This window comes from Abrus precatorius, unplaced genomic scaffold (assembly GCF_003935025.1).
Source record: "Abrus precatorius isolate BTA unplaced genomic scaffold, Abrus_2018 Scaffold8, whole genome shotgun sequence".
Taxonomy (NCBI): Eukaryota; Viridiplantae; Streptophyta; class Magnoliopsida; order Fabales; family Fabaceae; genus Abrus; species Abrus precatorius.
The window spans coordinates 16,770,594-16,796,021 of NW_020874428.1; the positions used below are offsets into that span (position 1 = coordinate 16,770,594).

At 33.2% G+C, this 25,428-nt stretch overlaps 1 protein-coding gene across 2 annotated transcripts; it reads right to left on the reverse strand.

Annotated features, from left to right (window-relative positions):
• Positions 1 to 352: 352 nt before the first annotated feature.
• LOC113846104 (lysine-specific demethylase 5B) lies at positions 353 to 19,837 on the reverse strand. Of its 2 annotated transcripts, none has more exons than XM_027474007.1 (33): positions 19,751 to 19,837; positions 17,332 to 17,389; positions 16,231 to 16,353; positions 15,692 to 15,749; positions 15,473 to 15,609; positions 14,528 to 14,689; positions 14,353 to 14,439; positions 13,371 to 13,544; positions 12,931 to 13,083; positions 12,654 to 12,842; positions 12,504 to 12,569; positions 12,248 to 12,343; positions 10,517 to 10,603; positions 10,013 to 10,129; positions 9,718 to 9,925; positions 9,536 to 9,600; positions 9,297 to 9,355; positions 9,073 to 9,204; positions 8,829 to 8,979; positions 8,404 to 8,739; positions 7,501 to 7,674; positions 6,278 to 6,339; positions 5,774 to 5,852; positions 5,116 to 5,265; positions 4,903 to 5,036; positions 4,505 to 4,622; positions 4,337 to 4,410; positions 2,460 to 2,604; positions 2,091 to 2,240; positions 1,834 to 1,929; positions 1,657 to 1,752; positions 1,368 to 1,555; positions 353 to 937 (listed from the first exon to the last, which is right to left on the reverse strand). In XM_027474007.1, exons 3-33 carry the CDS (start codon positions 16,348 to 16,350, stop codon positions 700 to 702), a joined length of 4,101 nt encoding a protein of 1,366 aa, XP_027329808.1. In that variant the 5' UTR covers positions 16,351 to 16,353; positions 17,332 to 17,389; positions 19,751 to 19,837; the 3' UTR covers positions 353 to 699. The 2 variants fall into 2 exon arrangements, with proteins under 2 accessions (XP_027329808.1, XP_027329807.1); XM_027474006.1 differs by lacking the exon at positions 19,751 to 19,837 and adding an exon at positions 18,299 to 19,611.
• Positions 19,838 to 25,428: the final 5,591 nt, after the last annotated feature.

Sequence of the window (25,428 nt, forward strand, 5' to 3'; positions counted from 1 at the left end):
ATTGCTCAGAAGTTGGTCCAGAATCCTTGTCCGGCTACCCACACTTGCGAGAAAAGGAGATCAAAGCTTCGCTTGTACCATGAGTGGGTAGTGGTCAAGACCACATGCATTTTGTGATAAGAGTCATGGGTCTTCTCAATTGCATTGGACTATCCTCCCTATTCCCTTGTTCTGTTTCTAAGGAATTGTATAATAGGAGTTTCATTTCCCTGTCTTCTGACTTCGTTTTTGTTTTTTCACTGGGGTCTTTGACCCTGTTACTAATTAAAAATAAAAACTAACTCGATTAGAAGTGAGCTTATGGTCTTTCTTTATTTTGTCTTTAAGTCTAATATCCAAAAATTACTTTATGCTACAACTAAAATTGGGGAGTTTATTCCATGTAATTTCATTTTTACTTGACAAAGACAATTAGAAAAGGATGGATGAATGATTCTTACTATGATTTAATCTAATCCACCATAAAACATAACTGAATTTTATCGAAATCCTACCCACTTTTTTGTAAGCTGTATAACTCTAATCCTTACTAACATTAATTCACACCATCTTTATCCTAGTAATTTTAAATGGTGTGACATGCAAATGACAATGAATTGAAGATGAATTTTTCACGTTACCATGGATTAAAAATGACAAATGACACCATAAGAATCAATTGAATCAATTTAATGATCAATGATTATCTACTATGCATAGTTATCGTTGTATGCATAGAAATGGAGAAAGACTTCGAAGCTCAACACGTTTCCTAGCTGCTCTTCTGAAAGGCTTTCGACTTTGCCACCTTAGGGATTCTATCCCATTACAACTATCTTGATTCCTCGTTGCAAACATGTTGCAAGTGAGACTGGGCACATCTCTCTTCTGTTTCTTTCTAGGGTTTGTATGCCTGGGAGACGGGGTTTTAGGCTCCTCAAATTTACCACTAGTTAATCTGCAAAACATAATAGATAATCACTTAAAAAACAAAATAAATAAATGAAAAAATAGCCTTCTGTAGATAGCACAAATACAAGACAGATCTATTCTTTCAGACGCAATGTTGATTTATCAATGAACAAAAGAGATGGGATTATACATATATTAATAAAAAGGCAACCAAGTTTGCTGAAAGAGCATTTGCCACTATGTAGGGCTTGTATGCAGGTAGGACAGCTGAAACCTAGCAAATTTTATACAAGATATGTTTTACGACACAACAGAATGTGTTTTTTCGGCAGGTAATCTGGATTTGAAAACTGATAACCCTTCGGAAATGCTAGCTAAAAAGGGTAATGTGGTGTAAATCTAAAGAAAAACATATCCCAAAGCCAATATAAAAAGCTTATTCTCGAACTAATTAGATATGCATACAATAAACTGACCTGTCATGGTTTGTAGGCAATCCTTCTGTACAAGGGTTACATGCAGGACAAATGTAGACCTCTCTTGTGCATGGCAATTTCATGCAATCGAAGTGATACCACTCATTACAATGATAACAGGCAATCATCCTTTGTGGATCAAACGGCTTTCGACAAATGCAATAAAGCATGCATCTAGCTCTTAATATCTGTTGTGAAGGAAAGGCAATACTTGATTAGAATCATACCGAAATCATGCTGTAAATAACAATCCCCTAATTTTAATAATACAGACATGAAAAACTCTTACCCTGAGTTCCTCAGTTACATCAACAGGCAAGTTTTCACCTTCTGCTACAAGTTCAAAAACTTTATCTAGGTCGAGTGCCCCAAAATCAATTGCCACCTGTCCATGATATTTAAATATTAAATAAAAGCCTGTATGAAAGAGAAAGGGCACAGAGGAATTGCTAAAAAAATTCAGAACCTTGTTGGCTAATTCTACCCACTGCAAACCCAAGCAATTCACATTTGTAAGTTTCAACATATAGTGATCTTCAGGTGATATGTCCGCAGCAACTCCCTGCCATGCAATTTGACATTTCAGCAGGCTCAAAGTTGTTTTTATCAGCAACGAATTTTATAAAAGAACCAAAGTAAAAATGTACTAGAAATAAATAAGGGGGCAGGCTATCCCGTTCATGCAATGAGCTCACAAATATAAACCTAGACAAAAACATATACCTCCTTCAGATGCTTCTGAATCAGTTTGACAGAGGGCTTTTGCACACCATTTAACAATCTATTGGCTTGAATTTTCCACAAGTTTTTTGCTAAAGCCAGCTCAAGATCACAATTATCATGCTGATCGTAGACAACAGCCACTTTGCTAGCCTATATAACAACTTCAAGTTGCAAAATCAATTCAATTGCAACAACCAAGTGTTCCATTTAAAAGGTAAAATGTGAACAAAATCATTTTCAATAATATTTATGCATCAAGACCATAGAGGATACAGACACTGCATATCCAAGAATATATATGACATTTTACTTGCAAACACGATAGAAATAATACAAGAAATAGACTGATGGAATAAATAAATAACATGCCTTTAGGGCAGTGGCTAACTTTTCAGAGATGGCACTAATATCTTCATAAACATCAGCTGATGCGTGGGTCACTATCTCTCTTAAGCAAGACTTACATGAAAGGGCTTTCTCAACAAGTTGGCTCAAAACATCTCTTTCATCAATCCTGCATTTACAAGAAACACAACCGATGAACTACAATTTTTACCAATAATCACAAACCAACAGTTAAAGATTATTAAAGAAAGAGAAAACGATAGGCAGATCACAGAATCCACGTCCACACTGCACAGCATAGCTGAATTATTTTGCCCAAAAAAAAAAGAGATTACATTCATCATAATCACTGTAATTACTTGGTTTTGTTAGCCTGTACAATGAAACTAGACAAGATACAATAAGAAATTATTGTATACAAAGGTAGTTTGAACATATGCAAAGGTCACTAGAACTAGAAGCACTAGTGAAGAGATTGGACTGCACGATTTTTAGCTTTGTGAAAATGGAAAAGAGGAAGGCCAAGAACTTTAGCGGAAATTTTTAAAAGAAATCTATGGTAAATAATATTTCTAAGAATTTGGCTTTTGATCAAGTTCAATTATGTCGTGTAATCCATGTTCCGACTTCACTAAGTGAGATGAGACTCTTCTTCTTGTTGTTGTATACAATGAACCCAGACACTACAGAGTTTCCAACAAAAAAGGTCCACCACTCTTATAGAATGCCAGTCTAGTCCCACCCCCTTAACAATATAGAAAAGAAAGAGAAAACCATGAAAGAAAGTGCAGAAATATGTGTAATTATATGAGTAGCATGTTGCAGAGTTCATGCTAATATAACCCAAATTCACTTTATAATATGACAGTTCTTTTGTTAAACAAAAAAAATATAAGCAGGATAACATAAAATTGTCCTCAGGGATCCCACATATATCTGAACTCTGCACAGGCCATATGCAACTCTTAAGGTGTGATTGAGAGTTCAGTTTTAAAGGGAAAGGGAGGAGAGGACAAATATTTTATCTTTAAATTTAAAGTTATATAATATTTATAAAAAATGAATAAAAGATTAACACATTTAATTTATACTAATCTATCAATTTACAACCTTCATTTCAAAAAGTTATGAAATTAGATATATTAATTAGAATAAAACTTTTGTCCTCCGCTTCTTTCTCCTCTAGAATATGACTCCTTAATACACACACACTGACAACAAATATTCCCATTCTGATAGGGATCCAGTCCTCAATCTGTCCTAGCATCTGCACACAAATTACATAATCCACTCTTTTCTTCCTTCGGTTCTCAAATATATGATGATCTGCCTCACACCAATAGAACCCTCCACAAAAAGCATCCAACACACACTCAATACCTTCCCTAAAAACACTTAAGAATATGAGTGGCAAGAACTGAATCTATTATTCATGGTAGTACTTAATAATAAAAATAATATATATCAAGACACTGTACATAAATGGCACGTATGGATGATTACTGATGCCAATGATTAGAGAAAATAATACATCACTGATAATATTACTGCTGCTGACCTAGAAATTAATGCTCTATATAAGCATTGTCTGGTAAAATTGTAGCTTTCGATGCTAGTGGTTTTTTGAGAGCAAAAGCTTCAAAATTTTATTGATAAAATGTTTTCAGCAGGGCTTCTTAGAGTACCACAAGTAATTTAACAAGCAAACCAGGACATGCTTTACAAAGAAATTGTGGCTTCAAAAAACCTTAAATTTCTTGTAAATTTTGGCAACTATGCTTTTTCTATTTTAAAATTGCATCCATTAAACTCATCTATTTTGTAATCAGCTGTTTTGTAATCAGGTCATCTTATAAATGCTGTACTTATAGATATGATGTGCAAGTTGTGAACCACATTACCATAAACAGAAATGTTCAGCATCAGCCATGAGTTCAGCAAGAATTTTCAATTCAATACGCTTCTTTCCAAATGTCTGCATAAAGCAAAAAATAGGTGGACAAATATTAGTTTATGAAAGGAAATTTAAAAGAGACCACTCAACTACTGCTAAATGAAATAAATCCTACCAGGCAGGCACCTCCATTCTGATAATGGGATTCATCCTTCAACATTTCACAATAATGGCACTTGTAGTTTTCAATGCCTCTGACTTTTCCTGTTAGTCCAATGCACTGTAAATGATAGCTGTCCACATGAAAGATAAATGAACAGAACAAGTAAATCATTGTAATTTCTTAATAATGAAATAAAAGTACAGAAACAACAACGAAATTTTTTACAATCAATTGACAAAATCAAGACCATGTTTTTAATCAGAAATTAGAACGGCAAAGAGTAGGATTCAATGTTGTTCTTTACAATGACTGGAATAATAAAAGCAACCACATATATGAGGATTATCTGCTAGCATCTGATTTAATTTTCAGAGCTATGGAAATGCAATATTTAGAAACAAGTACTTTACCAGTCCATACAAGTGGAACAAGTAAGAAATTCCAGATCTTCAGAATCATCAAAGCAACAGATGCATGGATTTTGTCCCTCCAGATCTTCCAACTTGCCATATATGAACAACGATCTATCTAGAGTCTGTTTTATCTGAAAACATCAAGCAAGATTTTAAGTATAAGTAATTAGTAAACTGGTCATGGAAAGGGAAATATCTTAAAATGAGAACCTTCTCCAGTGCATGAAGCAGCGAATTCCCACTTTGGACTACAGTTCCTATTTTATCCATGCATCTTTTCTTCCAATTTTCCACCTTATCAACTTCAGATAAAATCAAATCCAGTTCTGAACAACTAAAGGCAACAGTATCTCCAAGTTCCTGAATGTAAACAATTGATGTCAATGCTATGCAAGTGACCAGTGATATGTCAAGTCCTAATATACTAAAATAAAACACAAACTGGTAAAGGCTTCATGACAGTTGTGAAAGCTTTCACCTTTTCAAAGAGAATTTTCACAATTGATGCGTGAATAAGCCTGATATGTCATAAATCCCAAGAATATATACAAAATTTAAAACAATTGAATGAAATGCTTAAACCGAAAGGTGCCATAAAATATGAAAAACAAATTATCAAGGAACTCAAAACAACCCTTAAGGACTAAGTAAATCAGCAATGAGAGAAAATGAAGAAAGTAAACCATGCCATTAACAATTTGCATTAAATACAAGGAAAACCCAGACCATTGTGACCTCAACTTTTTCAGATATGACACCACAACATAGTCACACAGAAAAGAAAATCATAGCTGTGTAATGCAGCCAAAGTCAATCTGTTGAACAATAACACACATAAAGGCCACCTAGTCATAACAAGAAAATTTACCTTGAGCTGCAATATTGATGACCAAGAGCGTTCCCTAGAACTTAGACAAAAAAATTGATGGACTCGCTCTTGCCACAACCTAAAGCAGAAATAAAATACAATTATGTAGGCATATTAAAAATATTTAAACATAAATAATTGGAAACGCACAAGTCTTCATCCACTCAGTCAACAGTGCACTACATGAGCAAATATAGTTTTAACCAAGATGATGGCATACATTGATAGGAAGATAGATGTAGTTCAGAAAGCAGTGTTGGAAGGCAAAGAATCAAATTGAAAATGGGAATGACTTCAATAAAAGCTTATAAAAAATTCAAAAGTGCAAAACCTAAATATCTAGAATTTTACTTGAAACTTTAATGAAGAGTGAAGACCTTATGAATTACTAGAACAACATATACAGAAGACCAGAAGAAGGATAAACTACCATTTGGAAGACTAGATAAATCAAACTAACAAAATATTATCTTAATTCTACAACAACCAATAAACAAGACTTACTTATGTTTTCCAATGGCTTCTTCAAGTTGACAATTAACTGCTGTAAAGGTCATTTTAATAGTCTGCAGATGAAACATAGATATAAGCTGTAAATTCCAAAATAATTTTTACCAACCACTATATCCTTAACCACCACCCACTCATGCAAGAAGCTTTCTCACTAACTTTTTTGTCCCCAAAGCTACTTAAATGTCCTTAATTAATTAGCATGTTTAATTAAATAATTAAAATCATTTTTAAAATAAAAGTAGTTGAGATAGCAAACACTTCATCTTTTATGAAAAAGGACATTTTATAATGAGGAAAACATAACTTCGGGTGGATAAAATAAAAGATATGCAACAAGAAAAGAGTTGTAAATATGATATTTGAGAATACAAAAGGGTTGTGGGTACTAGCAACTCCTTTGAAAGGGTCATGCCCGTAACAGCACAAAGAAACCATAAACCCAATCCTATTTCATAGAATGTTAGATGCATCATTTTTAGCTTCAAATATGAGACTGTGAGAGAGTATTATGCTCCAACTAAAAATACCAAAGAACTGACTAACTACATAACACAGTTCTAGCCTTTTTTATTAAAAAACATATTAGAGGAAAGAAGCAAAATTAGGAAGAGGATAAGATATACCCAAAACAGAAGAAGAGGAAGGAAAAAAAGGTTTGAGAATACACCAAAGCTGACCAGTCTCTTTGTATATTCGAAATGGAAATTCCCATGAATCAACCATCAATAAGATGACATAAACAAAACTATATCCTAAACAGACAAACAGAAATTGTTCCAAAGAAAGAGTGAATCTAGTGCTCATCTAGAATCCAAAAATGTTTGGTTGCATATGGTAGCATTGAAGCAGCTGCCTTATGATACAAAAATAAACTATTACTATTCTGAGCTAGACCTGCAAATAACGCAAACTGGGAATGCTGGAAACTATAGGAATCCATTAATTATATAAAGCAGAATGAGCTTTTAAGTCTTCAGTACATGTGTCTCATCTCATTCTCGTGAAATGTTTACCCTCATTTTCAACCCATGCCATGCACAAAGGGTATAGAAAGAAGAGGGTGGGATATCCCCCTATGATAAGAAAAAATTTGCATACTTCCAGAACCTAATTAATAAATGCTCTAAAAAATATCTCTGATATTGATTTAAAATAAAATAAATTTAGGCACTAACTTAAAGTCAATGGATTAAAAAACTACACAACCTTAGTACCTGATAATTGGTAAGAATATCTTGAACATCAGTCAAATTGCATCTTCTAGAATTGCGAGGTCCAGAAATCCCCTCCAATGCTCTCCTAAGCCATTCAACGGCATCAATCAAAGCTTTCAACAGAGCACCAGAAACAAAAGAATGAGAAAGACCTTCTGCAACCTCCAAAACATCCTACATGATTAGCAAACATCTCTCATAAATAAGTATAACCGAGAACCTTTATTTATTTTTTGATAAAAGAAATTCAATAAGATGAAGGGAAAATATTACAAAGATAAAAAAAAAAATAGCAAAATTAAATGGAATAAAGAAGCTAAATCGCTCGACATATCTTTAGTGAAACCACATTCCAAAGGCCAAGTGCTAATGTGCTTTACCCCAAATAGATGCCAAACACCTGAACTTATCCTAAATCAAGAGCTATGCCCCATGTAAACGAAAAAGAATAAAAAAGGAATTGCAAAAGAAAACTATTTAACGAGGAAAAAACTGTGAAGGCATGACACGTAAGGAAAAACTGAGATTGTAGCACCACACTACAATTATTCATTTGTAATTGAACTGCAACAAGAAATTAATTTGATATGACATGACGATAAAACCAGATATACAGTTTACTTTAAGGCATCCAGAAGAACGACCTTATATAACCAGTGTAGATCAAGTTAATACCATGCTATTAATAACTTATCAAATAAACCAAATTAGCTGCACACCAAGAATTTTGTGTTTGTTGGCAGGTAAATATGGAAGAAGCATGTGCATGATAAAGACAGCAGTTGAACGCTGAAAGGGTGGGGTGCAGGAAAGCATACGCTTGTGTATAAAAGTCAAGAAAAGACAAATTTGTGAAAATACATGGCTAAGAAACATAAATTGTGACTAGAAAAGAATAGTAACCTCTAAAGAAGGAGAGTAATTGCTGAAAGATAAGGCTCTTTTGCACCATTGAAGTGTAGAACAAGATGTTTCAAGTTTTGAAATCTCATTGAAGTCAAAACCAAGTGATACACCAGATGTAATGGCAGATTTGATTCTTACAATCAAATCTTCCACTTTATGCATTAAACCACTACTTCTTTCATGGAGAGAGTTATCCAATTCAAATAAGCACCGAGCATCGTCCAGTAGAGAACATGCTTCACACTCCCATATTTTGCAGTTCTTAAAAACTAATTCAAGCATCCTTCTTTCTTCCAAAGATACTTTAAGATGCTTTGATTGAGAAACCAACATCTGAAAAAAAAAAAATGTCATATTTATTATATAAATTTATAATGATCATGTTTTCAACAAAGGTAAAACCGCAAAACCACTGCATGAACCTGCAAGTCCTCAACTTTCCAAACAGAATTTGAAACATGAGTAGCAGAGACTAAATATGGCTTTGAATTCCTTAACCAGGAATTAGCTTCTGATAGTGCAGTCTTAACACCATTGAGTGAAGGAAGAATAACAAATATGTTTTCTGAAGCTCTGTAAAAGAAGACCAAAAGCAAAAATTAGCATCAGTTAAAATAAGTTTTTTAAGTTGACAAACATAAAATAACATCTCAAGCAATGTTGAACCTGATCATATCCTCAAAGTCAGATATAGGAGCTTCATGTGAAAGTATCTCTCTAGCCCTTTCCTCCCAAGGCATGGCAACAGCAAGCACACTAGATAAATTGACAAAGTGTTTTTCTCCCTCAATTTGTAGCCTGAAGAATCAGTAACAAAAGAAAATGGTCGGATTAAATAAAGAAAAACCAATGATGTGTCGGTTCAGATGAGGAAAGGGAGTTAAAATTACATAGTGGCCTCCTTCAACAGTTGCTGAATGATTTCCAGAGGCATCTTAGAATCATGTGCCTGTAACAATTTCACAATAATTTCATTTAGTTTTCATTGTTATAAGAATTGCTTGAGCACTTAATCTAACAAAGTTGATTAGCCTTGCATGCTAAAAAAAACCTTTATCTTTCGATATTAAAGAAAGGCCGAGAGAGATATGAAAGAACAGCTATAGTATGAATACACATAATGACTAACCTTCAAAGCCTTTTCCCGGCAATTAGCCTTCTTCAGCTCAATCTCGACTAATGCCAACTCGTCAACTGCAAAATATAAAAATCAAACCTTGGGGAACTGTAAATTAACAGAATGAAAATAAACAAATGTAATGGTCTTAAAAAAAAAATCTTAACTATCATAAAACTGCAAGAACACAATACCTTGAATTTTCAAAGATAAACCTTCTTCAAAAATGCTCTTCAATTGAACAGCTGCATTATGTTGATCTTCCAGTATGTGAACTCTCCCTAAAACATCTGTAGTGTGGGAAACCCACGAAACAGCATCTAAATGGTATTGCCTTAAAAGCTTCAGCTCTGGTACATCAACTGTGAAATTCTCCCATTCCTTCAGCAGCAAACCAACAATCTGCAGAGTTCCTTAGTTAATAAAGTATTTCATGCCTCTTAACTATCACAGAAAAGTAAAAGAGGTAAGGAAATACAAAAGGCATACCTCAAGTTTCATAGGACCTTCTAACATATCACGACATTGAGCAATACAAGATTCAGCTTGACTTAATAGATTTTGAAGTGTGTCTATCTCCAAGAGTTGAACTTTAAGATCCGCAAACTATTGAAACCATGAATTTCGTATTATAATCTTAGTATAACTTATTTGATGCACAATGTGTGTATGTATATCTCTGTGTCTGACTTATACTGCTCAAATAAATGCTAAGCACATGAAGTAATTCAGCAATGCATGACTTGTCCAATAATTAAATTTATATGTCACTTCATTGTTATGCCGTAGAAAAACAAATGCAATATATTATTTCAATACATAAGCAATGAAAATTATTTCCATCTATTATCAATAATTGCCCACCTCTCACACATGAACTTAAGCTTTTGTTTTGAACATTGTAAATAAACAGGGAAGTTTATGTTCACAGGAAAAAGGGTTGAGAAATTAACAAAGCCAGAGTAGTTTCAAGAGTTCTTAATTTCTTATTACCTCTGATTTTAATTTGTAAAGAACATCAACATTTAGTGCAGCAGGATGTCTTGCTGAGATGCACTTTTTGACACCATCCAGCCATGCCTGATAGTTTTCAAAGAAATCATGTTAGCACCACAAAAAATAAAAACAGTGGATAATTCAACAAGTTTAGACCCTAGGGTACAGCACAACTGCTTCTGTGAAAATTGGGGCAGTTAAGAAAACAAAACAAAACTCAAGATTTTACCCAGGAAGAGGTGACTCTTACAAATAAAGCACGATGGATAAAATCAAAGTAACTTTTCAAGTCACTTATTAGCTCCTTACAATTTGAGAAATAAAAAGTCCATTTTAATTTTATGTTATGTTCCGCACATGGTAATTTTAGGGTTTACTCAGATTTATAGAGATTGGAAGGCAAAATAAATTATTATTGTTGTCCTTATGTTTTTACATTTTGCATTTTCTGTTGTTTGTGGAGGTATTTTTTGTCCTCACTACATGTAATTCTATTTTATCTCAACAATGGTTTTTTAAGATAAAAAACAATAAATAAAATTAAAGGCCTCCAATCTAGAACCTTCTCCCAGACATCTTTGTCAAAAGTGCTATAAAATGATGATTGATTTCAAGTTCTTAAAACAAATGGATCAGACTATAACTTTGCAAAATTTTAGATTTAATGGGCATCTGAAGCAAGGTCATACAAGATCTTTAGCATAAGAACAGCATTTCCTCCCAGGTGCTTGGGCACAAAAATATGTCCAGTCTTGACTCTTGGCCAAACAGCAAGCTCTCTAAAGATTAGCCAAGTAAACTGGACATTAGAAAAAGGCAATCCCTAGTGAGACCACAGACCAAACCAAACCACCACTGCCATCTATCCATTTATCTATAAGCTAGCAAAACTGAACTAAAGTAAACAACACAATGGGAGTTGAGTTTATTGTCATCCAACCAGAGGAGTCTAAGCTAAAGTCTATTGACATCCACCAACTTGTTTCATTCAGTAGATTCCCTACTCTTCTGATATTCCAACTCAAGATCTTCATGATCACATTTACCTAATCCTCCAATCTTTCAGCCAACCATAATTCACCAAAGTTTTAAGTCCTTGAAGTCCGTTCCTAAAGCTGTTTTCTCTATTCTGTTAACATGAGAATTTGGAGACTCAATCATTCTCACCTTCACACCACAGGATGAACAATATCAACCAGCAAAAAAACTGAATCAGGGGATGACACTCGTTGTTGTGTCTCATTAGCAAGAAATAGCTATGGCACTTCCAGATTATTTTAACGATGAGTAACAACAATTCCATTGGTTGCAAGTTTCCAGCTCAGATTTAATTTCATTCCTAAGTAACCATATCCTCATGTTCAGGAAAACAAATTTTTATACTGGTTTTAATCTAACAGAAATTTACAACAAAAGACCAAAAACACCAAATGCAATTTCTTTCCTAAAACCCAATACTGGTCATTCTTTTTGTTTTCTTCTCTTGGGTTGAATGTTCAGTGCAAATGTGTCAAATACTGGAGAAAAAGACAGTTACTCATTGTATTAAGTTGTTAAAATACAATCTGATCAAAATGCATCAACAGATACCTAATCTTCAAATGAAAATGTCATTTTGGAGAGGAAAAAAGTTTCAAAATACCAAGCAATATAAATGAAAGATTAAGCATAGAACAAGCAAAGTACAAAAGATGTGCAAAACTATCAATCATGCACAGCAACATCTACCTTGGTTGAAGAAATTTTCACTTCTAATTTCTTGCTTTCTTTCACGTAGATGGGCAAGCCACAAGCTCTGGAGTATAAAAGTTCCAACTCAGACATCTGGAATAAATAATTTTAATCAAATGCAATAGACTGGAAAGGATAATCAAAATGTTACCACACGTCATTATTATTAGCAAGAACATAAATCTCTACTTCATATTAATGATCAATATGAAGTTATGAGGAAAAGACATATAATAAGTCTAGGAGAAAGTACCTCTGAACACATTGACAAAGCAGTATCAATTTCCTGAATTAACAACCTTGCTTGTTCTGCGTATTCCTGCATCAACATAATTAAACAAAAAAAAAAAGGCAGAAAAATGCAACTATCAAAGACAACTTAGAAGTGTGTTTAGAAAAGCACCTTCAATTTATGAAAATGAGGCTCATTGCATGGTGCAGGACTAAATTTCAGTAACTCATCAACAAATTCTAATTGAACTTCCTTGACAGAGTCCTGATGACACAACCATAACTCAATTTTTTTTACGCAGTCTCTTATCCCTTCAGCCCACTTCTGAGCTTCAATCAAATTCTTTACCATATCTCGAACCTGAATCCCAAAAAGCAGCAGAAAATATTTAAGTATAGGACATAATGATTTTATAGAAGCAAACTCTAAAGCAATGGCTAAAACTCACAGAATCCATCTCAGAACCAGCCCAAAGGAATTGTTCAGCTTTCCTTAGTGCAGTAGCAAATGCATCACTCAAAAAATCATTCTGAAGAATAATACTAGATTGCACAAGCCATTTTGTAGCAAGTTCAGCAAAAGAAATGGTGCTACCTTTCACCTACATACATATATTGAGGAGTCTCAGAAGACAACAGTAAATTTATTAAAAACACAAAGGTATACAAAACAATAAAAACACCATGTTAGATAACTTTTTTTCTTAAAATTAAAAATTAAATAAAAAACATCCAACTTACAGGAGAACAGCACAGTTAAAGATATAGAAGCATGAGGACATATATATCCTTTAATTGCAGAAAGATAAGCAAATCTAACTACTGGAAACAATATTATAATATGAAAATTTTGGGAGGTTAAAAAGAAGTATGCTTATATGTATATGACCTTTTTGGTCAAAGCACCAAGACATGAAGACTGCCTTTTCACACTTCTACACTCGACTTTTTCCTCAGAAGCATATTTGTCCATAGAAAATGCCAAGTCATACAATTCTGCAAGTGAATGACGATAGAGAAGACATAATTTTACAGTTTTGCATTCGCAAAGGTGTTCCCAGTGCTGCACAAGAGAAAACTGAATTCAGTCAATCCAGAACAAAAAAAAGAAAAAAACCATCCGTAAAGGGAAAAACCAAGACCATTCAAATCCTAGAAATCTGAACTTCCTACCACTATAATATCATCATTACAAACACTTTCTATATGGACTAAATTTACTAATCCAACTTGATACATAATTGATTGGCAATTACATGCATCCACGTTTGTTTATGAAGTCATTCAATTTAAAAGAACAAACAACCACTAGGTAAAAAGACAGTGTGAACTTTAAGTACAAACCAAGAAAGAGACACAGGAAAAGAAGAAGGAAACTAAAAACCGAGAGGAAGGGACCAGACACAATACCATAAATCCATAATCAACTTATTAAAATCCAGACATCCTTAAATCTGTCATGCAATAATACCAATCCTTTCCCTTATCGGCACTGGTACAAGTTTTGTAAGCACACCAACAGAATCACATAATACACTTTACCTATTTTCACTTACATAAAAAACATAAACACACAACCTCTTTCCATGGGAAAGGTTAGTTTTCAGATACATTCACACCCCACATCAGGCAGAATATTGAAGAGAGCTCACTTCAGTTGAGTAGCCATCTGAAGGAACTTATAAATCTTTAAGTTCCTCCAATCTTAAGCTGAAACAAATAAGTTGAATGATTCAACCGTGAATATGAATGTGCATACATCCTCAGTGCTGATTAACACTTTTCTTTAGCATTCACATTGATGCAATGGTGCAGGTGAGTTATTGATGACAATCACATACATTATCAATACCTCAATCACATTCATTTACCTCCAAACAAACAAAAGTTGATGGCCTGCAACCACATACAACAGCAGAGAGATAGAGATATTGCTGGCAAATAATGCATGCTGGATCCTACAAAAGACACCATGTAAACACAATCAGAAGAGACAGAAATAATGACTTATCATTATATATTACCATATGTTTAAAAAAATCATACTTCTTCAGTTCCCACATATTGAGGACGTTTTCGAGGAGCCATGCGAGAAGATTTAATAATACCATTCTTCCAAAGTTTCACTCTCCAAGATTTTTCTTTATCTGATATTTTCAACAATTCCTCCTTCAAATAATAAGAAGCTCTGCTATCAACATCACCATACTGAAAATGATGAAAATCAACATGTAGTAAGCCAGACCAGTCAACAACTAACTTTAACGATATGAAAAGTATTAGTGCACTTTTGAAGTAAAAATAGGAGGATGAAAAAAAAACTCTTAATTAAGAAAATCTAGAAACAACATAAACAAGTACAACAATCTAACAAGGCTTTACATCAGGCACAAGTTCAGAATTATCTGTTTTCTAATGGCTCAACCAAAGAAGCCATCACAATTTAGGAATACAAATGCACTCAAGCCCCCCCCCCCCACCCCACCCCAAAAAAAAAAACAAGTACAATACTTGTTTTCTTTAATCAGTAACTGTTATTTATTTTGGCATCTATAGTAAAGACATAAAAACGGATTTAGATGTCGATGATTTGTCTATGGACATAATTCTTTGAATTATGACATCATTTGATTCAAGTAACCAACCCCACCTAGTTAAAAAAGGTTTGGTTGTTGTATAATAAGATTAAAAAAACTTAAAAGAGTAGTTTAGTTTGCTAGACTTGAATAACAAATTACATACCTCAAATATTAGGGCTGTTTGGTTTGTTTTATTATAATTTATAAAATGCTACCATATTTTCATTATATTTGCTTGTCCTCAAAATTTTGGAGAAAAAAAAAGAATGAAAACAGGGTTGCATTTTTGTAATTATAATTAAAACAAACCAACTGAAAATGAAAACAAGAAAATAAACCAAGCACCCTCTTAGCTTTCTCATCAAGAAATTACCACTTTAACAAATTCAGTAAGGTCAAAATGTGTGCAAACCTGGGATACTACACAAAGAAGCTCCTCATGAGACAAGACAGCAGTTTTGTGATACTGCTGATAGAGATCAGCTCCATAAGCACCATGTGGTAGCCAGTCAGCAGGAGCAAAATTGACTGCCTCTGCACAATTTAAACCTGAGAACACAAACAAATCAAACTAAGCTTGACATATTTCAGAATGTATTAAACTTGCAAAATAAAACTGCAATCAGCATACCAAGATTGAAACCTCCATGATAAGATCTGGGGAAGGTGATAACAAAATTCCCAGGCTCCTGGCAAATGTCAACAATGGAATGAAACAAATCAAGGATTAAGGCAGTGTTTGGTTACTAATTGGAAAATCATTGCACAGGTTACAACGAAGAAAATGTGAAACAAGGCTCTACTTCGATGGAAAACACAGACACACTAAATGCATGTAAAGAGAAGACAATGACTAGCAAAAGTAGTAGTACTGCTGTATAGATTTCCTGGAAGACAAGCACGGATGTACAGTGAAAAGGACCTATCATAAGTTTGGACCAAAGGCTTTCAATGTAAAATCTTCAAGAGCAACCCAATATATGATGACAAATTAAATTATATGCATCCACTTACTGCGGAGAGTGCTAATTTATCTTCCATGTCATATCATTTACAAACAATTTAATGCATTTGCCTTCTGACTTCACGATTTCATTAAAATCATGCATTTATAACACAGCAAGATGAAAGGGTAAAAAAATCACCAATAATAAGAGAGTTATATGAAACCTGAAGTATGCTGTAGACAGGAACTCCATTTTCTTGCAAGACAGATGGGTTCAACATAGTAACCAGCTGAAAAAGCAGATCAGGTTGTGCATCAAAAAGATCAGGAAGACTGCTTCTCATCACCTACAAGGAAGTAGACAATATTATTGATATCATCAACAAATATTTGTCCATGCACATAGTTAAGAAATATAGTCTCAAAAGATACATAATTTTTTTTCAGATTTTGGATTTCAATATCGGAGGTACAATATGTAACAAGTAATAAATAAATTCACATAAAATGAAATGTGGTCAGTAGTACCAAAAACTTGAATTAAACAGAAAAACATAATGACCTCATATTTATTAGCAAAGATAATCAGCAGATTTTATTTAATTGAAAATTCATTTTATATTAACACACAAATGTTTAACAGTTTATACTCAGTATAACTATATTTTAGTTCATAGGAGACCACTTGAAAGATTATTTTAATAATATAGTTGCCCAAATTTGATAATCTCACATAATGAGTTTATTTTGTTTATTTAATTGAAATTTCACTAACATTGTCAAAATTTGGTAAAATGAAACAAAAATTTCAAACATCACTTTAATGCAATTATTAAAAAAATCCTTCTACAACGCATATGACTCTATTTCCATATATTCATTAATAAGGAAAAGGTGGCCAACCATTTTATGGTCATCTTAGAAGTCCACCTACACTCTCATGTTTTTCTCCTTTTAGATTAAAAGCAAAATGATTTCAATGAATGAGTAGAATCCATTTGAAACTATTCCCTTTTCATAAACTCTTTGTTTACTGAATGAAAAAAAAAATGTTATTTCCTTCTCACACACAGATCATGTGCACCCACAGTAACTACATGCATGCAAGTATTTATGTGCAAATACACTAGAAAAGTTACATGGGTAAATAAACAGGATCTAATAGCAAGTATAACAAAATAAATTTGGTTGATTCCTATGAAAACCTTTAATCCTGCAAGTGCAAATGTTGGAAGATGCAACAGAATTAAAAATCAATTAAATACATTTTAAAAAATGGGTAAAAAAGTAATAGTGTATAGATATAACAAGAATCCAAGACCTACCTTCTCAAATGCACTGGCTTGACTACCAGGAACACTGTACCAGCACTTTGGCTCTCCCCTAGAACAAAATAGAAATCAGAGCCAAAATTGCAGGGCAGAAAATGCCAAATTCATGAATTCCTTGATGTGCAAATAAATGCTGTGATCCAGATTCAAGTCTTGGGCAAATTAAGGGCCGGAATTGTGTGTACAAGAAATATCTGAGATTTTCTAAAGAGAAAATGTGGGCAATTGGGTTTCTGTTGTTGCCAAAAAAACAATGTTTGGGGTGTTTGCTGCATACCTACTGTGGGTATTCTATTTTACACTTCATGGTGCATTGCCTTTGTTAAGTCAAAAACTTATGTGACTTATGACTTTTAACTTGTATAAGATGTCATGAATCTTTAATTTAAGTTTTATTAAGTGTTTCCTGTGATTTAAGGGCTACTTTTCTTTATTTATGCTATATTTTACATGTATATATGTGCATTTACATATAATTCAGCATTTTAGTTGCCTTCTACGAATCATGTTATAATTCACCACTCCTGCAAACCAACCACCCCGTTCCGTTCCAACCTTGAAACTTGATTTTGACAACCTTTCCCATCGTGATTCTTTCATTAATATTTTTGCTACCGAATCAACGTGTGGCACATCAAAAGTGAAAATGATTAATGACAAGTTTAATATAGTTGAATCTTCCCTAATACAACCAGATCTTGCTCCTATGATTATGCTATTATTTATGGAACAAATTTTCTTCATAAACTGCTCAGCTTCCAACTCTACATCACCTTAAATTATCCTATTTACATACTACAAAAACAGGCACATGATTCCTGAAAGAAAGGGTTTTATTTTATTTTATTTTGAAAAACAAATAAGAGTTGATATCTTGATTATGTTGATAATTAATATATATTATGAAAAAACAAAAGGATAATTGTACATGGGAAGCACAAATAAATAAATTATGGCATACCAGTGTAGATAGTTCATTGAGTAAAAGCAGTGATCCTCAAAATGCCAGCAAAATGACGAGAACAGCATCCCAATATATAGCCAGGGTACCATGACACCAGTGATATTGTGATGAACAGCTCGAAGCATTGAACCTTTCAACTTAGGCAAGTTATTAAGATTCCATGGGTTAGTCAAGTATTCTTGCCATAATTTGTCATCAATTGATTGTGGTCTCTGAACAGATGCGCGTGGGAAACCACTACCATAGACAGACGTATCCAAGTCATTTCCATACATAACCTCAACCTCACCAATCAATCCCTCCACAATATCCCAAAATTTTTTCTCTATTTGCACCCTTGAAACTGGTCCTGATCCAAACCATTTCTTCCTTGACTGCTCTGCTATGCGTCTAAAAGCTTTCAATGAATAGTGCTTCCCAGGAACAAAACCAAAGCTGTCCCTATCAGAATTCAAGCAGTTGAAACAATACCAATTTCCCTGAGGAATTTGTTTCAATGGTGGGGAAAGACAATAAATATGCCAGCCCTTGTCGCACCTATCACACAAAAGCATGACATCCCCATGCAAACCACTTTTACATTGCTCACAAATTTGATCATGTTCTTCTTCCTGCACTTTACAATCCTTACGTTTCAAACAATCTACATTCTTGTGATGCCCCTTGGCTTGATCACTTTTGCGGTCCTCATGCCCACCTTTCTTACAATTCAGGGTTGCCCCTTGATTCATGCGATTATAGAAACTCTCATAATCATACAAACGGTCACGGTACAACTGACACAACACATGCTTAGCACAGTCTGAAATCTTCCCACCTGTCCTCACAAAGCGAGCAACATCCCCCCATTTCTTTCCATCAACAACCTTATCATATCCGCCAAACCGCTTAACAGCATTGAATAGCTTACACAAGTCCAACTCCTCGCCCTCAAACACAGCCCTTTTCCTGGACTTCTTACTAGAGTGATCACGTAAAAACCTAGAGTAGTCCAAGTCAAAAGTATTGGAATCAGAGGCAGCAGGGCGTGCCTGGAGCTTGTGAATGGCCTGAGTCTTGGTAGGAAAAGTGAAAGATTCAAGATCCAAAGCAAAAGGGGGTTTCCAACTCTTTGGAGGCACAATCCTACAAATTCCATAAGGCTCAGCCTCTGGTCTAATCTTGTAAATATACTCCAAAGGATCCTTGAATTCATCCTCGGTAGGGTAATAGACAGGCCCCGTAGGTATAGTGGACGATCCACACGGCGTAACGCTGGGACTTGGCCCTACCACACCTTTCTCCACAGCCCTAGGTTTACCCTTCCCCATCTATCAGCACCGCCAATTCATTAATGTATGTGCGCACTTCAAATATAGCTAACAGTAACAGTAACTACCAAACACGAAGCAATAGCAAATAGCAAATAGCAAATAGCAGAGAGAGATTGCAAGTTGCAGTTTAGTTTACCTTCCAAGAACTGCAGAGTAAGCGAAGTCAAGGGGAAGGAGAGGCTTTTGATGGATGGATAATAAGCTAAGGTGCTTTGTACGGTACCCCAGATTTGCGAGGGCCTTTTTAACCCTTCTTTTGCTGTATTGACCAACCAAAACCCTTTGTTGGTTCACTGATATAAAAACATCTTAAGATAAATAATACGTGTCAACAATGGTTTATTAATTTAACATTTATTAAATAGTTTTCTCTGTTGTATCATATCCCACACTAAAGCTTCTTTCCAAATAGATATATACCAACTCCATAGTTAGGGTACGTTTACATTAGTAATCTTGTGGACTTGATACGCACTATTCTACCGCCAAACAATTCGTTTCATTTTTGTCTCTTTCTTTTTCGTTAGTTGGTGTATGACAATTCCATCTTTTCTAAATGTATTTTTCAAACAATTTTTTTAACAGATTCTACAATAAAAAAATTTATTTATAATACTTTTATTATGAATTATAATGTTAATATTGTTAATATATTAAATTTTATATTTTTAATAAAAAATTATTGTATATAAACTGTTACTATATATCATTAAACATATGTTAAATTTTTTAAAGTATATAATTTTAAAATTTAATAATGATATTATTACTGAATTACTGATTCTTACCCGAGAAAGAAGAAAATGAGCGTGGCAGTGCAACTCCCATACGCACAGTACACAGAATACACATGGTTGCCTTCGTGCATTTTTAAAAGGATTTTTCTCATTTACCCCATTAAATTACCTTTATCCAACCTGAATACATTCTTAATTACCTTCTTCCTGTTAGTGATAATTACTTTTCTCTTTTATTAATCTAATCTCACATCAAAAAATACAATTTATTTGCTTGATTTAACATAAGTGTTTTCCTTACGTTGTATTTGCTTTTGTATCTTTTTACATTCATAATTTGATATTATTAACTCTCGCGTTTACATATTTTATATGTTACGATGATTTCTCTTAAACCTTTCGAATTTTTCGGAAAACACAATAATTTAACTTCAAATTTAAAGAAAATGTTATTTTGTTGATATAGTAATAATAATAATTATTATTATTATTAATTAACATGTAAAATAATGTACAATAAAAAATAATAATTTTAGTGCTTTATATTGACAGTATACTAATATCCATTATTGAGTATTATTATAAAAAAATTAGTATATTATAAATGTAAAGATATAGAATATTAAATAATTCTTTATAAGAAATTTTACATACATATATAAATAATTGTATTTTTTTAAAGTAGAAAATAAATAAAACAAAAGTCGCATGAATGAAACTAAGTTCTATTATGTATATCTATTACTTTTTTTTATATGTACTTTACATTTTTTTAGGATCTTTAACACATTAAATACTACTTGCTATTTTCACTAAAATTATGTAAACATAAATTTAATACTACTAATTATATTTACTAAAATTATGTAAACATGAATCCAATGCAAAAGTTATAACTAGTAGCGCTGAAATAAACATAGATGATGATCGTTAAAATGGGAATACAAACAGAGAAAGATTTTTTTTCACAAGTCCAATGTTTTATGATCAATTGAGCAGCATTAAGTGAGAAGTTTTCCATCTAGGTTAAAGAAGGAAAGGAAAAAGGAAAATTGAGTTTATAAATATGTAATTCAATAAATTAAATGCCTAAGCATCTTCTGTCCAAGTCATTTTGCAAAGTGATAGATGCTTGACATATTTCCAAACCTCTAGACAGTAAAATTAAAAAAATTAACATTGACATTTGAGACACCTTGGTTGCTTTCAACACATCTTCAACAACATGTTGCAACAATCTACCTTGAAATGGAGTTTTTAAACTAGTCATAGGAACTTAAGCATATAAACTGCAAGAATTAGATCCAGCCCAAAGAAGAGTGCTAGCCAACAAACATTTAATTTCCCCCACAATATAAATGTCTTGGGTATGGTATTTTTCATTACCTTATTTCTTAAATTCTGCTTGTCTTCAGGGATCCAATCAGCAATCATCTAGCACATTATGTAGTGAAACCTCATCAGATAGTAAGCCTACCTGAGATAGGAAAATTAACCACAATAACTAATATCAGATTGAATAGTAGCACCGTTTGTGTAAGTGTAAGATAGCCGATAGGCATACGATGTGATGTAAATTAATTAGGACTAATTATCAGGTGAAAAATTATCAGAAATGACATGATGAGGTGACATATAACGTGGTTAAATTAGAAATCCATCTTTACTTATTATTCTCTACAGACATTATTAAATCCATCTTAGAATCATATGCCTATACTAATTTCACATTAATGTCATTTAGTTTTCATTATTACTAGAATTGCTTGAGCACTTAATCTAAGAGAGTTATTAGCCCATGCATACTAAGAAACTTTTATAATGACTAAACTTGAGCCTTTTTTCAGCAATTAGCCTTCTTCAGTTCAATCTCAACTTATTTTTTAGGAATGTGTTTGGAGAAAAGAAAAATTTTTAAGTTACAAAGGCCCTTATTAGACTTTCATGGTAGAAAATAAACTGTTTTATGAGGAGAAACAAACCTAAAAAATTGGTAGTATGGACAAATTTTTTGACTAAAATCAAAGAGAATTCTAGGTTCTTACACCTTGATGAGCCATGAACTTATGAAAATATCTAAATCCTAAAATCTTGTCGAAAGAACTACTTTTCGACACGTTTCTATAAAGATTGGCAAAAGAGCCTCATTTTTTGTTAAAAAGAAGGCTATATTTCGAGGAGTTTTAAAGGGTTAGAAGAAGAACCTTATTTTTTTATCGAAAAGAATGCCACATTTCGAGAAGTTTTAAAGGGTCAAAAGAGGAGCCTCAATTTTTGTCGGAAAAAGGGTTGTATTTTAAGGAGTTTTGGCGATTTTTGAATCCTAGATTGAAAACATGTCAAAACAGGAATTAATAAGAAAAATTATTTTAAGTCCACAAGACAAGATGGAGTTTACAGATTTTTCCTAAAACTTGTCGAAATAGGAATCAATAATAGAAATTATTCTAAGTTCACGAGACAGGATGGAGCTCACAGATTTCTCCTAAAACTTGTCGAAACAAAAATTGACAAGAAAATTGTTCTAAGTTCAAGAGATAGAGTGGAGCTAAAAAAGTGAAGAAACATGTCAAAAGAACTACAAGGTTTGAAGCGACTACTAAAGTAGCAATTGCTAGTAGTCACCACTAGTTGAAGGTCAGAGACACGAAGAACTGATCGTGGGCAAGAACAGTTATGGAGAAGGCATAATCACAAGCGGTTATATATAATGGACGGCAGGAATTGAAGACAAGTACATGCAAAAGGTAGTTATCAAGAGACCCACAAAAGGAGGAGAGTTGTTCAGATGCATCTGCCTATAAATTTTATCAAACTTTACATTATGGAGGATGACTTTTTGCATCAGACATTGCACCTATAACTCTGCATGCTAAAATTTTGCACCAAACCAGATACTAGCTATAAGCAGATTCACGATTGTTGTTGTTCCCAACAGAAGTCATATGTTACATTTCTGCAGCTTAATTCCAGTTTGTTATTTTCTAGTTTGTTTTACATTTCTATTCCTGCAATTTCATTCTTGCTCAGTACGTTTCTATATACTTTTACATTAAATTCAGTTTTACATGATTATTATATATTATTCTTGTTTAACCTCCTGCCCTACAATGTTATTCCGGTCATTACATTAAAAAAAACACACTTAAAAGAACTCAAGGAGATTGATCTTGAATTTATTTGTTTACAATCTATAAACTTTTACCGTAAATAAAATGTTACATTACCAACCATGGCAAAAGCGATAGTTGTAAATGACTCCATGTTTGTGGTACTAGCCAAGGGTGGTTTAATAAACATCACAACTGGAATAGGTTTCTATGTAATTTTCCCATTAATACACGTCAAACTATGATGAAATTACCAAGAGTCTAATAAACACGAGAAATTTGTACCAAATATACAACGATAGAGACAAAACAGTGGTAGCAAAATATGACATCACGTGGAGCACTATTATTTTCACAATTGTCTCCACATTTCTTATGTGTTTGTTTCCATACATCTTTGTATGTCATTAAATGGATACAATAACAACCATAAAACTGTCTTCATCCACATTTTGTTGTGGTTGACCTACCTGCACGAAAAAAAAACATAAAATGACACATATAACGATGTACAATGTCTAACCACCTATATTACGATACACATACAACCTTACCACTCCTAATAAATATTTTTGAAAGGCAGTACCTATGGATAGCTATTCGAGAACCCATGTTGCAAAGTCACCACTAAATATCAAATATTATAAGTAGTGTAATTATTTTCGTTATAATCTAAAGAAGGACAAGCGTTACCAAATAAAATAATTAGTGTATAACAAATATACGTCAACAATTTGGAATGTCCCTAGGTTCTACCACTGGCCCTAACCCAATAACATCTCCACTAGTGATTATTCTAGGAGCAAAATAGTCCGAACATAAGACGCTTTCAAGTACTACACACTACAAAATACATTTTTGGGTTTGTTATACAAAAAAATAATAACTAATATTTTCTGTCATTTGTAATTTGGTGGAAATGTTGGGTAAGATAATTTATGGAAAATATATTCAAATATATTTATCATGTAGTTCATGTTTCTTCTTTGTTCCTCTAACTGGTTCACATCTTGAAATGAATCAAAATGATAGACTTTTTTATCCTTCACACTAATGACCATCAACAACCAATGAGTTTTGTTCTCATGGAATGGGACATATATTTGTAAAGATATAATATAACCAGGTCTATAAGTATTATCATAGCAGTCTAATTTGTATGTATACATAAAATTAGGATAAAAAAATTCACTAACATATGATAATTCAATAGTTAGAGGCATCCACTCAATCACTTATTTTGTCATTAAATCCCCAAGTTGTATTTCTTCCAAAATATTATGTTGCATTATGAATTATAGGGTTTTTCATACATACAATACATTCCTTCTTTAAATTGGTTTGTTATTCACATACACATAGTCATGTAAAATAAGGGTTAATACCACAAATAAAGATGAAAAGAACTGCATTGTGATAGGTAGCTTGAACTTGGAATATTGCTTGAACTTGGAGAAGCCTTTTTTTTGGGGTCTTAGAGGTAGGGAATTGCTTCTCAACATTCTCTTGTATGGAAGGTCTTAACAACATTTCGTACAGAATAGTCTTAACGTTATTAAGGATTGTAGTAACAAACCTTGCAAAATTGTGCAGATGTAATACCAATATTTGGTGAAAAGTCTTTCATTGATAAAGTATACTTATTAGTTGTCTTTTGATTCATGTTCCTACAGGTGGGTGAGTTTTGTGCTTGAGTGGAAAGCAATTCATCGTTGTCAATGTTTTCTTCTTCAGATAGCATGACTATAATGTATGTATCATCATTGTCTTCACACTGGAGATTGTATAGTTTAACTCTTAGATACGATGCGATCGTAAATGATATTCGACATGGGGTGATGGTGGATGATATAAGTAATTCCCCTTTATCTGCGGTTCTGCCCACATTTGACTTCTCAGGGTTTGTTTATGGATGAATTTGTGTTTTAGTCACAACAATGTCAGTCTTTACACAATTATCCTTGCAA

What these genes read in the sequence shown, in the direction of transcription:
- LOC113846104 (XM_027474006.1), bottom strand. Translation starts at nt 19,611, where the DNA reads ATGGGGAAGGGTAAACCTAGGGCTGTGGAGAAAGGTGTGGTAGGGCCA. An exon ending in CATCAATATTGCAGCTCAAG is followed by an intron (nt 5,266 to 5,773) that starts GTAAATTTTCTT and finishes GTTTACATTCAG; the next exon opens with GAACTTGGAGATACTGTTGC. An exon ending in GGGTAGAATTAGCCAACAAG is followed by an intron (nt 1,753 to 1,833) that starts GTTCTGAATTTT and finishes TATCATGGACAG; the next exon opens with GTGGCAATTGATTTTGGGGC.